At 46.6% G+C, this 13126-nt stretch overlaps 1 protein-coding gene across 2 annotated transcripts in view; it reads left to right on the top strand.

The window, feature by feature from the left end:
- The first annotated feature begins 2838 nt into the window (after nt 1-2838).
- Nucleotides 2839-13126, top strand: part of HLF (HLF transcription factor, PAR bZIP family member) — a 59897-nt gene continuing 49609 nt past the window's right edge. The window contains exons 1-2 of one of the 2 annotated variants that reach the window (XM_003817417.6): nt 2839-3483; nt 5626-5961. In XM_003817417.6, the coding sequence (XP_003817465.1) occupies nt 3369-3483; nt 5626-5961 (451 nt within the window). In that variant the 5' untranslated portion in view covers nt 2839-3368. The remainder of the gene's footprint in view (nt 3484-5625; nt 5962-13126) is intronic. The other variant, XM_008970611.4, reaches the window with a different exon arrangement.

Consider the following 13126-nt stretch of genomic DNA (forward strand, 5'->3'; position numbering starts at 1 on the left):
GCTGTCCCAGTATCCCAGCTGAGCCTAACCTAGATTGCAGAATAATAAGAAATAATAAAATGATTGTTGTTTTAAGCCACTAGGTTTTGGAGTGATGTGTTACACAGCAATCAATAATCAGCATCATTGCTTTCCTCATGGAATTGTCAGAAGTATGTGATATGACACTCATGGAAGGGCTCTGTAAGTGGACAAGTGCTAAGCACTTGTGAGCGGCAGTTATCTCTGGGCATATGTGCAGATTGGGGTTAGTGCTCATTAGGGATATGTCCATTTGAGAATTAACCTGTGGAATTCAGAGGGTCTTACTACCCAACCAATATAACCTTTGGTTTCTTCTATCCCTCTCCTTCCTCTTGAGCAGCCATCCACAACTGCTTCTGGGGAAGAGAGAGAGAGAAAGAGAAAGAAAGATGTTCATGGTTTGTTAAAAAATAAAAGAAAATAACATTTACACATGGCCAGAGTAGAAAAGATGTACCAATTTCATTTATCTTGTTAAGGAATGGGGCTAGATTGAAGATTAGCCAATGCTTATAATTTTTGAGACTCTAAGAAATACCTTTGAAGTTAGAGAAGGATGGAGAGAAGTGAGAGGGAGTCACCATGGTCTAAGGGGCTGGTCCTCAATCTGGTCCGTGACATGTTGATCAGGCTCAGGGAAATTAAATTAAATGAACCAAATTCCCAAGAAACTGCTTGATCAACCAGAATGCCAGTTTATCCACTTGCAATGAGAAATGCAATTTCCAAGCCACAGTATTTGGCTCTGTCAGGTGGTAAGGAGAAGATTACCCTGGGAAACCAGATTACTTGACCTGGTAAGAGCTTCATGTCTGGAAACATGGGGAAGTGAGGACATGCAGAGAATCATGAGCAGGTGGAGCACTTTGGGCGTGCTGAGTAATGTCAGTGGACTGTTACACAAAGCTTAGGTAACGCATCTTTCATACACCTGGAATCTGCAATCTAACAGATTTCTAACCAGGCTGAGAGGATGCTCTCAGTCCTCCCAGTTTATGGACTTACAGGGATGTAAGGAACTCAAGACAGGGAAATAGCCTCTGTCTCCAAAAGGATAGCGGAGATGAGGTCCCTTTTTTATTTTTTAAAAAAACAATATAATATAATTGATGGATTCAGACCGTTCACGAGAGACTATTACCTCCACGCCCAGCTCAGGCACCTTCTCTAGAATCCCTTTCCTAATAATGTAAGTGCCCCTGTCACCTCAATCTATCCATTTTTGTTCTTTTAAGCCTATTTTATATTATTTGCTTATATGCCAAACCCTAAACGATGAGTTCTTGAAGGTTAAAATTATGTCTTATTCATCTTTTTTCACTAGCCCCCGCATAGTCGCTGGCATACATACCGTGGTGCTCAATAAATGCATGTGGCATTAACTAAAAGTTTGCTGTTTCTGGAATTCGTCTGAAACCTGAAACACTGCAACAACATCTCACTTAGAATGTTGCCTTACCCTTTTGCCATAATTTCAGAGTGAGGAAGTAGAGGTCACTAGATTACGTGTCCTTTTATGAAGAACCTACAGCTCAGGGCAGAAAGGCACTTGCCGGAATCACCCTGCCAGGGAACTCTGAACCACGCTGCGCCGCCGCTCCTGATCTCTGGGGTTTCAGGCGCCTCCTCTCTTAGAACCCTCTCCGGTGTAGTAAACCCCATCAAGACACCACCACATCCTTCCCCAGCGACTCAGCCTGGGGTCACAAAGGCCTTTACGTCCCACTGAAAAACGGTTTTCTTTCATTTGTGCCCATTCGTTCTTGCAGCCCCTTCCCCAGATCGAAGACTAGGGTCTTAGTAAGGAGAGGTAAGGAGGGAGGGGAAGAACCTGCCTGGCCCCCCGCGGAGCTCTCCAGGGGGCGTCGCGGCTGCACGCCAGCGCCCGCACCACCCCAGGCGGGAAGGGAGTTATCACACAGGGGGTGGCACGCAGCTCTCGGGGACCGTGGGTGCCACGAGGTCAAACTGGCAGAGGGAGACGCTGCAGCTGCTGTAACAGCAAGGAAAGCCGAAACCCCCTTAGGGGATACTTTACAAAATTATTTTAATCACCGTGCAAATCTAATAACTTGACCCAAGCGCAGTCACCTGTATTCACCCAGAGTAAATATTCCTAAAATCCCGTTCAGTGTGTCTGTGTCTCTCCCGCCTCTTTCCGTTTCAGGCAAATGTCTACCCCCCCTCTCCCCCCACCGTTAACACTTCTCGGCAGCGTGGGAAACAGTGCCCAGCAGCTCAGTCCTCCGCTTCCCGCTCTGCTTTTTGCATCCCATTCGGACTTATAGGAAGTAGTTATTTTTTGGTGGTGGTGGAAACTGGGCAAGAAGGAAGACGCTAAGCTTGGCCGGGGCCCGGAGAAATATTGAGAAGGGTCGTTACCTTCCATCCGATCTAAACCAATCATCTCAAACTTGGCTACTCTTTGGAACCACCTGGGGAGCTTTAAAAATTATGGACGCCCTGATAGCACCGCAGAGGTTCTGATCTAATTGATCTGGGATGCGGCCTGGGTATCGCGATTTTTTTAAAACTCATCAGGTTATTCCCAGCTTGAAAACTATGGATATAAATTTCTCATTCCTCTTCCCACCCAGACAAAAAAAAAAAAAAAAAAAAAATCTAAGCCTAAGTTGATGGCCCAGGGAATCTGGCACCTGCTCCCCTGCAACCAGCCAGTGCTGCAAGGTCCCCGAAAATCGGCGCGAGCGGCGACGCTAAACACGCGGCGGCGGGGCGAGCGGGCCAGGCGGGCGGTGCCGCGCGTGGCCCCGCCCCCGCACGCCTATGGGCGCGAGGTGCGGGCCCTGACGTCACTCTTGTCAGGGCCGCGGCACATGGGCGGCCGGATGCGCTGAGCCCGGCGCTGCGGGGCCGCGGAGCGCTGGGGAGCAGCGGCCGCCGGCGCGGGGAGGGGGGTGGGGTGGGACGGCGCACCGCCTCCGGTGCTGGCACTAGGGGCTGGGGTCGGCGCGGTGTCTTCTGCCCTTCTGCAGCCGTCGACATTTTTTTTTCTTTCTTTTTTTCAATTTTGAACATTTTGCAAAACGAGGGGTTCGAGGCAGGTGAGAGCATCCTGCACGTCGCCGGGGAGCCCGCGGGCACTTGGCGCGCTCTCCTGGGACCGTCTGCACTGGAAACCCGAAAGTTTTTTTTTAATATATATTTTTATGCAGATGTATTTATAAAGATATAAGTAATTTTTTTCTTCCCTTTTCTCCACCGCCTTGAGAGCGAGTACTTTTGGCAAAGGACGGAGGAAAAGCTCAGCAACATTTTAGGGGGCGGTTGTTTCTTTCTTTCTTATTTCTTTTTTTAAGGGGAAAAAATTTGAGTGCATCGCGATGGAGAAAATGTCCCGACCGCTCCCCCTGAATCCCACCTTTATCCCGCCTCCCTACGGCGTGCTCAGGTCCCTGCTGGAGAACCCGCTGAAGCTCCCCCTTCACCACGAAGACGGTGAGCGCTGCCGCGGCCCCGCTCCGGGAAGGGACGACGCTCCGGGGGTCCCCCTCCGCGGCCGGGCACGCCCGCTGGAGCATCCCCCAACCCCGCTCCCGCCCTGTCCCGCGGCGCCCCGGCCCCGCGCTGATGAAATTGAGGAGCTCACCCAGCACCCTTCCTCCTCCTCCATGAAAGGGGAGGGACCCCTCCTGAGCTACATTTAAAAGAGCTTCGGGCACCCGGCCTCCCTGGGTCCCGCTCCTGCGGCGCGGGTGGGAGGTGTAACTTGACAGGTCAGGATCGTTCCCTAGAACGAGGCACAGCCGCACGCAAAGCGAGCCCGCCTGCGGAGGGCAGAGCCTCCCGGGCTGGGGAGGAGAAACCCTGGGGCCTGGTTCTGTGCGGGGCAGGGGGCGGGGGTCGGCTTGAGGGAGGGGGTCTCACTGCGTAGCCTGGGTTTTGGGGTTGTGTTACAGCTTCTGTTACTGGTTAGTATTTGGAACTCACGAGGTGTGAGAGAAGACTCGTTTTCTTCTGGTGAAGGGTAGCTGAGAAAGCGGGGTGGGGGCTGGGGCCGGTGGGGGGAGTGGTCTCTCGGCGGGAAGCCGTGCACGCCTCCAGCGTTGACACTTTCCCGGTGCACTTTTTCTGGTGGGAGGGGAGAGCGGAGCAGGCTCACGTGTAACCGCGCAGGAGCCTCCTCTGGCTTGAGCCCTTTCTTGGTAAGTCCCAAACCTTCCCAAGACAACCTTGGCCTTAGCAGTAGAGGAGGGGTAAGTGTGATGAGGCCCCAAACCCGGCTAAGTGATGCCACGGATTTGGGTTGATGCGATTTCATGCCTTCGGTATCACAGTAGCAAATGCGAACCGTGCGGCTCACAGTGTAAAGTCCTGAAAGGTTGTTTGGCTACAAATAGCTTGGGAGTACTTGCACCTTCTTTCCTAGGAGAGGACAACCTGTTGCATTGCAAGAGTTTGCAATCTGCAGATGATAGCCAGGGACCCCTCCCTAACTATCCTTTAAGGAAGAGCATTTGGGAGGAAGGGGCTGCCTGCAGGCTTTTGCATCTGTGGGTGTTTTAAGTCAGATTTTCAGATGAGATGGTAGAGGGTTAGAATGGATGGCAGTGGAGGCTGTGTTTCTCTGAAGATGAAACTCAGAAGCAAATTCCTTAATCCCAGATTCCACCCACGACTGAATACTAGAATTGGCAAGATCCGGAATGCTTGTTAAAGACCTAATGGGCGAGCAGTACTTCCAGGTAGCAAATAGCTGCATACTTCCAACATAAATGTATAGAATAACTCACCTTTTCCAATAGCTCTGCTTTTGAAAGGTTTTGTAAATGCATACTCTTTGTAAATTGGATCATACTCAAATGTTTGGAGAAGAGAAGGAAGAAAACACTTCGTATTTTTTTAAACTCCTTTTGTAAAAATCAGTGTGCCCCAGTGGCTTTAGAAGCAAACACATGTGAGCTCAGAAAGTTCTCATTCTCTGCCAACATGAGGCATTGGTCAAGTTCCCTCAAGTCTCAGAGCCTCCGAGTCTTTGTGGTAAATGGAGGTAATTGTTATTTTGCAAGTTTATTGTGAGATTTTTGAGATAATATATGGAAAGAACCAGGTATCCAGTAGGTACTCTAAACATGATGTTAAAGAAGGGTGGAAGGTCCCTGCTTTACCAAAATTAAGACCACTAACTCACTGGCTTTGTAAGTCTGAATGACCTCGTATTGCTGCTGTGATGAATTCCTGGAAGATAATTGAAGCCTGGTTATTGGCTGTTGTTTTCTTAAAAATGACAGCAGTTGTATATAATCGCAGGTGTTATTTTCCTATTTTAGGTTTAAGTTATTACTCTTCTCAAATAATGTGCTGAGACTGTTCTCTGGTTTTTATCCTAGATCAGCCTGTAGCCCTGCCCCGAGGACTAGTGCCTTCTTTCCAAAGTAAATAGGAAGATGTTGAAAAACAGGCAGAGATCCACGTCCTGCCTGAACTTTTAACTCTAGATCTACAAAAGACAGCAGCCAGAGAAGGACCCTGCCATTCGTGAGAAATAGTCTTATAACAGGCCAGGAAAAGTGATAAAAGAGCGGTATTGTTTTTCTTTTCTTTCTTTTTTTTTAAGTCCAGCTTTCCCTTCTTCTGCAGCATTTAGTAAAGATAAAGACAAGGAAAAGAAGCTGGATGATGAGAGTAACAGCCCGACGGTCCCCCAGTCGGCATTCCTGGGGCCTACCTTATGGGACAAAACCCTTCCCTATGACGGAGATACTTTCCAGTTGGAATACATGGACCTGGAGGAGTTTTTGTCAGAAAATGGCATTCCCCCCAGCCCATCTCAGCATGACCACAGCCCTCACCCTCCCGGGCTGCAGCCAGCTTCCTCGGCTGCCCCCTCGGTCATGGACCTCAGCAGCCGGGCCTCTGCACCCCTTCACCCTGGCATCCCATCTCCGAACTGTATGCAGAGCCCCATCAGACCAGGTAAGTGCCCTGAAGATTCTCCCTTCAGAAAGGGAGGAGGAGGGTGAATGGGACAGGCAAGGTAGAGTTAGCATGAACATCTTAACACTCAGGTTTCAGCAAAGATCCTAAGAGAGGAACCTTCTTCTGCTCCACTCCTGGCAGAGGCTCTCCCACTTAATGAGCATCCATATCACTCATCTGGAGAGTCCGGTAAATACAGACTCTTTGTATCTACCCCTAGAAATTCTGATTTTGCAAGTCTGGAATGAGGGCCCAGGAATATGCATTTTAACCAGCTCCCCCATGGGATTCTAATGCAGCTGATCCAAGGGCTGCAGTTTAAGAAATAACTTACAGTTAATGATTTGGATAATTTAAGCCTCCATCGCATCTTGTATCTCTTTTCCTCATTCCCTAAACACATAGATAACAGGTAGACTCTCAATAGGGTTTGGTTTACCTATATTCACTCTTGTCTGTCCTGAAGGAAAAAAAAATGTGAGTAGGGATATGGGGCAGGTATTTTTTTTTCCATCCTTTTCATCTTGTTTTGTCATTAGCTGAGAAGTAGAATCTAAAAGCAGGCTCTCATATTGTGTTTCTGAGCCTTCTTCAGGACCAGACTCCATCTCTCTCGTTGCTATTCCCATAAACCCAACTGTTCTTATTTTTTTTCTTTTTTTCATTTTCATCTGTCTATCACACTCAGTCCACCTGTATCAAAGCCCACAAGGCTGCAAGGTCAGCTGTAAATGATCTTGAAATAGTACACAAAAATATCACCTGAAATGACCAGTACTTCAAAACCCACTGCTAATGCTCAGATATAAACACAGATTGAAGGAGCTTTGAATTCATGCCTTTAGCACCCTGTAGTACCAAATGAACAGGAAGAAAGACGATTTCATGTGCACAGGTAACCAGGAACAAAGATTCAGCCAGATAAATCATCCGGAAGGTCACAGAGCTGAGGGCCTTAGCTGTGGGGGAAGACAGAAAGCAGGACAATGCGAAACTTGTGCTAGAGATTGTTACTGAACTCCGTGTCCTCGACTCTTGTAGAAATTTCTGTGGCACACAGAGCAAGATTTAAATGGAAGGAAATGATGCAAAGGAGAAAGAGAATACCCCTGCCTCGATATATTCATATTAGAGTTAAAGTTCCTCCTTTCAGACCTCTGCGTGCTCGCCCCTTCTCCAAAATTCACTTTGTATTATAACTCAAGGCCACTGGCTGGAATGGAATTAATTCTTAGCCTCCAGCCACCCCTGGAGGCTGTGGGAGCTTGGGAAAACACGCCTTTATGTGATCCTGATCCCCTGCTACTTAGAATGTGCGGTGCCACTATCTTCAATTTTTTTGTAGGAACAAGCAACGAAATGAATAACCCTTCAAAGTGGGAAAACAGCCAGGAGAGAAGGGAACAGAGCCCCAGTGAGAGACACAGTTGTGCCTCAGTCATTGTGCTCTGTAGACTAAGAATCACCACTTTGTAGCTGTGTGACCTTAGAAAGCAACATCATTTCTTGGAGCCTCAGTTTCCTTTTTTGTAGAAGGATACAATTTCTATTTGATTGAGTTATTGTGAAAATTAGAGATAATACGTATAAAGGGTCAACTGATTAGCAATGAGTCTTCTATTTGTGGAAGCAATTGTGATCATTGCTGTATGTGTCAACTTTTATTACTTATTTCAATCCCTGTCTTCTGAAATATCTTTGTAAGGTAACTAGGTACTGTACATAACCCTTCCTCTGGAGAGAAATGTCAGGAGATTTTGCCCAGTAGTTACTGGATTGGGGTATTTTGACCAACACTTGTAATCAACTGACAAGTATTTCTTAGTCCCCTACCAAATTTAGGATGTGTACCATGTTAGGAATACTATATTTTTTCCCAGGAGACCTGCACATATTGGGTGTTCACACCTTGGTTCCTACTGAGAGTCAAAAATTGGGGTTTTGGGATTTGAAGCAGCTTGAAAACTCATTTGTCAGAGCTCATTAGAGTCAGTATTGATCAGTGACTCTCAGAAGGCTTGGAATGCCCAATTAGAGTTGCAATCCATAGCAAAGAACTCCTGAGTTTCAGGGGATGTCATTTTGTAAGGTTCTGGTGGAAAGACACTGGGATCAAAGGGAACACTGAGGGTCTAGAAATAAGTTCTCCATTTAAATGTCTTATTTTAAATAATGGAAACACACTTCAACATAATTTCCTTCTTGGAATTGAAAACTCGATAGTCCTCATAGAAAAGGAAAAAAGTTAAACCTCGTCTTCAAATACCAAACTCAGGTAAAATAACACTCTGCTGTTCATAGATTGTTGATCATTATAAAGATGCAAAATAAAATTCTAAGAGATGTTGGCTTGATGGATGGATATTGCAAGCAAACCTGAAAAAGGAGAAAGTTCTTGATTATTCTGTGTGGCTCACAGGAGTGACCAGAATAGAAGTACCAAGTTAATCTTGAGGAAAATAAGTCCTCAGAAGGGAAGAGCACAGATGTAGCCTTGGTCATTCTGGGAACTGTATAATTTCAGTCTTGATTGGTGTTTCTCAACCTTGGCACTGTTAATGTTTTGGGTAAATCTTGTGTCTTATGCTTTATAGGATGCTTAGCAGCATCCCTGCCCCTACCTCCTAGTTGCAAGTAGGACCCCCAGTGCCCCAGATGTGACAAGTAAAAATGTCTTCAGTCACTACCAAATGTCCCCTGGGCATAATGCAGTCACTCCCGGTGGAGAACCACTGGTCTAGAACTTCAATTTGGACAGCAAAATCTGGACTTACTTTAGGACCCTGTCACACTCATGGATAAACTACCTGCAATGCTTTATGGCAAAACTTTTAAGAAGGTCAGGGGACACTGGGTTGCCAAGAAGAAGTAGAATATTAATAAGAGCATAATTATACACTTTAGTTAATAAAACTAAGCCATCAGGCTAATCAGGAGATAATTGCAGAGTAGTTTACCAAACAATTGTTTTTGGCTATTCACTCAGCCTGCATCTTTTGAGCTATGCTCTGTTGTGGTGTTAGTGCTACCTGTTTGGTTGAAGGGCAATGAAACCATGAGCTGATAAAGTATGCATTTCTAGGTCTACCCCAAGGATGTCTTGGAATGACAAGGTGAGCATTCTTGTGAATATTTATTTATTTATTTACTTATTTGTTTATTTATTTTTGAGATGGAGTCTAGCTCCGTCACCCAGGCTGGAGTGCAGTGACACAATCTTGGCTCGCTGCAACCTCCACCTCCCAAGTCCAAGCTATTTTCCTGCTTCAGCCTCTCTAGTAGCTGGGATTACAGGCATGCACCACCATGCCCGGCTAATTTTTGTATTTTTAGTAGAGACGGGGTTTCACCATGTTGGCCAGGCTGGTCTCAAACTCTTGACCTCAAGTGATCCGCACCCCCTCGGCCTCCCAAAGTGCTGGGATTACAGGCGTGAGCCACCACAACCTGGCCCATTCTTGTGAATTCTCATACTATTTACCATGACTGCCCCAACCCCTTTCTTATCTTGAGCACATCCCTATTCCTCTAACTGTCTGATCAAAGAATGAATCAAATATCTGAAGAAATCCAGTTTTCTTTCAAGAAACAATCCAGGGATTCATTAAAACCTGTTGTGGCTATTGTAGGATCACCAAGCTTTCTGGGCTGACATCTTAATGAAGGGAAGAGTAGTGGTTCTTGGAGGCCAGAGCTAACTGCAGGGGCTCCTCGGTCATCCAAGGTGCAGTGTCCTGAATGTTCCTAGGCCAGCAGAGGTGACAGGAGTCATTCTGATGACTTCAATGTTTGCATTTTAGATACTGTCAGAGGTGGGATGTGGGGGTGCTCTCCTGGAGGGACGAATATGTGCTGGGTACTGGAAAAAGAAGAATCTGTTTGCCATGAGAATTGAGCGATTACTTTAAGGACAGCCATCCCTTTAGGGAAAGTCATCTATAGCAGACAAAGGCAGAGTTATTTTTATATTACATGCTTGTAAAGCCAGATTTGAAATTATTTCCTCTGGTGGTTTTTCTTTGAATAGCTGGGGGGTGTCCTACCACTGTTAGGCCCATATTCCGCTGAGAATTAAGAAGGCTGTCTTTCTAGTTCTGAGCACGGAGACTGGGTTATGATGAAGGCTGGTTACAGAGTAAAGTGAAAACCCTTCCATGTGGTTGTGTGTGGGAAAAGGATGGCATAAGTGGGTGGCACAAAAGGAGCGGGGGTGGGGGAGAACCCATTGTACCTTTGCAATATGGAGTTTGTATTCTGTTTCTGCCGACCTTCCTTGTGAGAAGGTTTGGGTATGGAAGGAAAACGCTGGCCTGGAAATCTGAGTAATGATGGAGGGAAGTTCTGTGCAGGTGATTCTGGGTTTATGGAAGGTCAGAGGATTCTCTTACTTTTCCCAATATTATGAGGTGAAGCTCCGCTTAAGGGCGTGCAGTTCATGTATCTTTCCAGTCCAGCAGACTGATAATGTCTGCAGGTTGGGAGCGCCATGACTGATAGTAGCTGTGCCCGGTGTCTCAAGCATCTTGGAAGTGCTGTTCATTCATCAGGGGCTAGGAGATCCTGAAGGGGAGGGAGTCTGCATGGTTCTGGAGACAGGTAGACATTTTTCTGTTTCTTGTAGAGTTTATCTTCTCCACGGATCCCTGTAGAGGACAGGCTTGCTGACATTCACAGGATAGTAGTCCCAAGCCTGTGGCAAAAGGTATTTTTGGGTATGTCTGGAAAGCAAGGCAACTTGGTGGTTAGGAGTGTAGGCTCTGGGCTCAGGGGCTTGGGTTTACATCCTGGACCCACCCCTGGCTTGCCATGTAACTTTGTGTCAATTTCTTAACCCTTTCAGCCTCAGTTTACTCGTCAATACAATGGAAATTATAAATGGTCCCTCTCCCTTGGGGTTTTGGCAGGGTTAAATAAGACCGCATGTGACAAGTCTGGCCAGTGTGTATTGCACGAGTACTGGGTGCATTCAGCTGTTATGGTGTCAGTGGCATGAGGTACAGAAAGGAATGACTGGATTCCCAATCCCTGTTTTCTATTTAGGGATTTATTTATCCAGTCCCCTTCCCTCTGCAAAAATAGGACATGCTTTCATGCATTTTTTTTCTTTCCCATCATGTCCAACACTTACAGCCTGACCTTTCTCTTCCTTCTGGGTTGGGACGAATCGCTTCCCTGATGTTAACCCCGCAGCATGGCTTCTGGGTTACCAACTCCTGTTTTGCCAATGTGGAAACAGCCACTGTCTGGGTGCCCAGTCCCCCAGCTCTCGTGTGAGCCCTGGCAACCCTGGCTGCCTGCCTGCATGACCGTGTGCTCCAGGCACGTGGCTGTGCCCTGTGGAGCTTGCCCAGCGCTGTGTGGTGTGCTGGCTTGCTTTTTTTTTTTTTTTTTCCTCCTCCCCCTCGCTTCCCTTCCCAGGAGAATGACAGCAAGTGCCAGCAAGCAATTGTAATCCTGACCCTGGCATGAGAAAGCTGAGCTCTGGAGGGCAGTTCAGATGCCAGGGAAACCTGTTCTGTCCAACATTCTAGCCAGACCCCAAACCTGGCCCTCTCTCCTGCCTGTCTGCCCAGAGGCCCTGTCTTCTCTGCACTGCTGTGGTGGGCAGGATTCCTGGAGGCCAGCTCCTGCCAAGGGTCTTGGCAGAGTCTTTCCAGTTCAGCACTGTGCCTACCAGACTAGAAAAATAGCAATATAAAGACAGAATTAGGTGGAGGAGAAGGAAAGGGGGTGGGGGAGGTGGGAAGAAAAAAACCCTTGATAACATCCTAATGTAGAAAGCCAGAGGAGGGGAAGACAGCCGTGATTTATTAGGTTTCTCAGAAACCTCTCTTCCAACTAGCACTAATCACTTTTACCCAGGAATCGTTTTTTATGTCTCAGCAATGAAAATGGAGGTAAGAGGGAAGGTAGTAGACAAAGTAATAAGATGAAAAAAATTAGAAAATAACATATTAGAGAGGTACAGGGCCTGTGTTTGATTCTGTAATGGGTGTGGGTGAGAATATTGGTCACAGCTAATATTGATTATAATATTTGGCCCTCCCCCAGCAAATGTCTTGTCCTAAAGCTACTAAACCACTGTTTTTCTATAAATTTAAATTTCCCTCAGACTTAGGTGCCTCTGTCTCACCATGCACAATGTCTGTCAGAATGTCCTGTGTTTGAAACACCAGTCTATATGGGCAATATAGCAGTAATGTTTTTTAGAGCACAGAATTGAATAAACAAAACAGCCTGAGTGTGAATCCTGACTTTGCCACTCATTAGCTGCTCACGATCTCAGGCAAGTCATTTAAATGCTCTGAGCTTTCAGTTTCTCATCCGGAACTTTGGAATAATCATTGGACCTGCCTCATAGGACTGTTGAAGGTCATATGAGCCAATGCATGCAGAGTAATTGTCACAGTGCCTCGCACACAGCAAGTGCTTGATAACAGCTGCTGCAAGCAGCACCTTCACCGCCATCTAATCTCATTTCCCATGGGAGGACCAAGCGTGGGGCTCAGAAAGAGTCTTGATACTTTTCCCTTCCTAGCTAATTAAGAACACTGGTCAAGAAATTTGGATTTCTCTCCTGCTTCTCTGCCAAGTCTTGCTTGCCCTTCTCTTAGCCTTTGAATTTTAGGTGACCTTGAGGAGCTAACTGTACCCTTTACTCATTCTTCCTGGCACATGGGATTAAATAAACAAAATGCATTTTGAAGAAGTTTTTTTGTTTGTTTGTTTTTTGAGACGGGGTCATGCTCTGTGGCCCAGGCTAGAGAGCAGTGGCGCGATCATGGTTCACCACAACCTCAACCTCCCAGGCTCAAGAGATCCTCCCACCTCAGCCTCCCAAGTAGCTGGGACTACAGGCATGCACCACCACACCTGGCTAATTTTTGTATTTTCTATAGATACAGGGTTTTGTTATGTCACCCAGGCTGGTCTTGAGCTCCTGAGCTCAAGCAATCCACCGACCTTGGCCTCCCAAAGTGCTGGGATTACAGGTGGAAACCACTGTGCCCTGCCCAAAGAAGTTCTTGATTAGATTTCTTCCATGTCATATTTGCTAATAGATCAGTCAGTTACTGCTACCATTGAATTTTTGACAATAGACATTAATAATTATATTTAAAGGCAATATAGTGACCTTGGGGGTAAGGAAACCATAAAGGTA

The sequence above is a fragment of the Pan paniscus genome, chromosome 19 (assembly GCF_029289425.2).
Source record: "Pan paniscus chromosome 19, NHGRI_mPanPan1-v2.0_pri, whole genome shotgun sequence".
Lineage (NCBI taxonomy): Eukaryota > Metazoa > Chordata > Mammalia > Primates > Hominidae > Pan > Pan paniscus.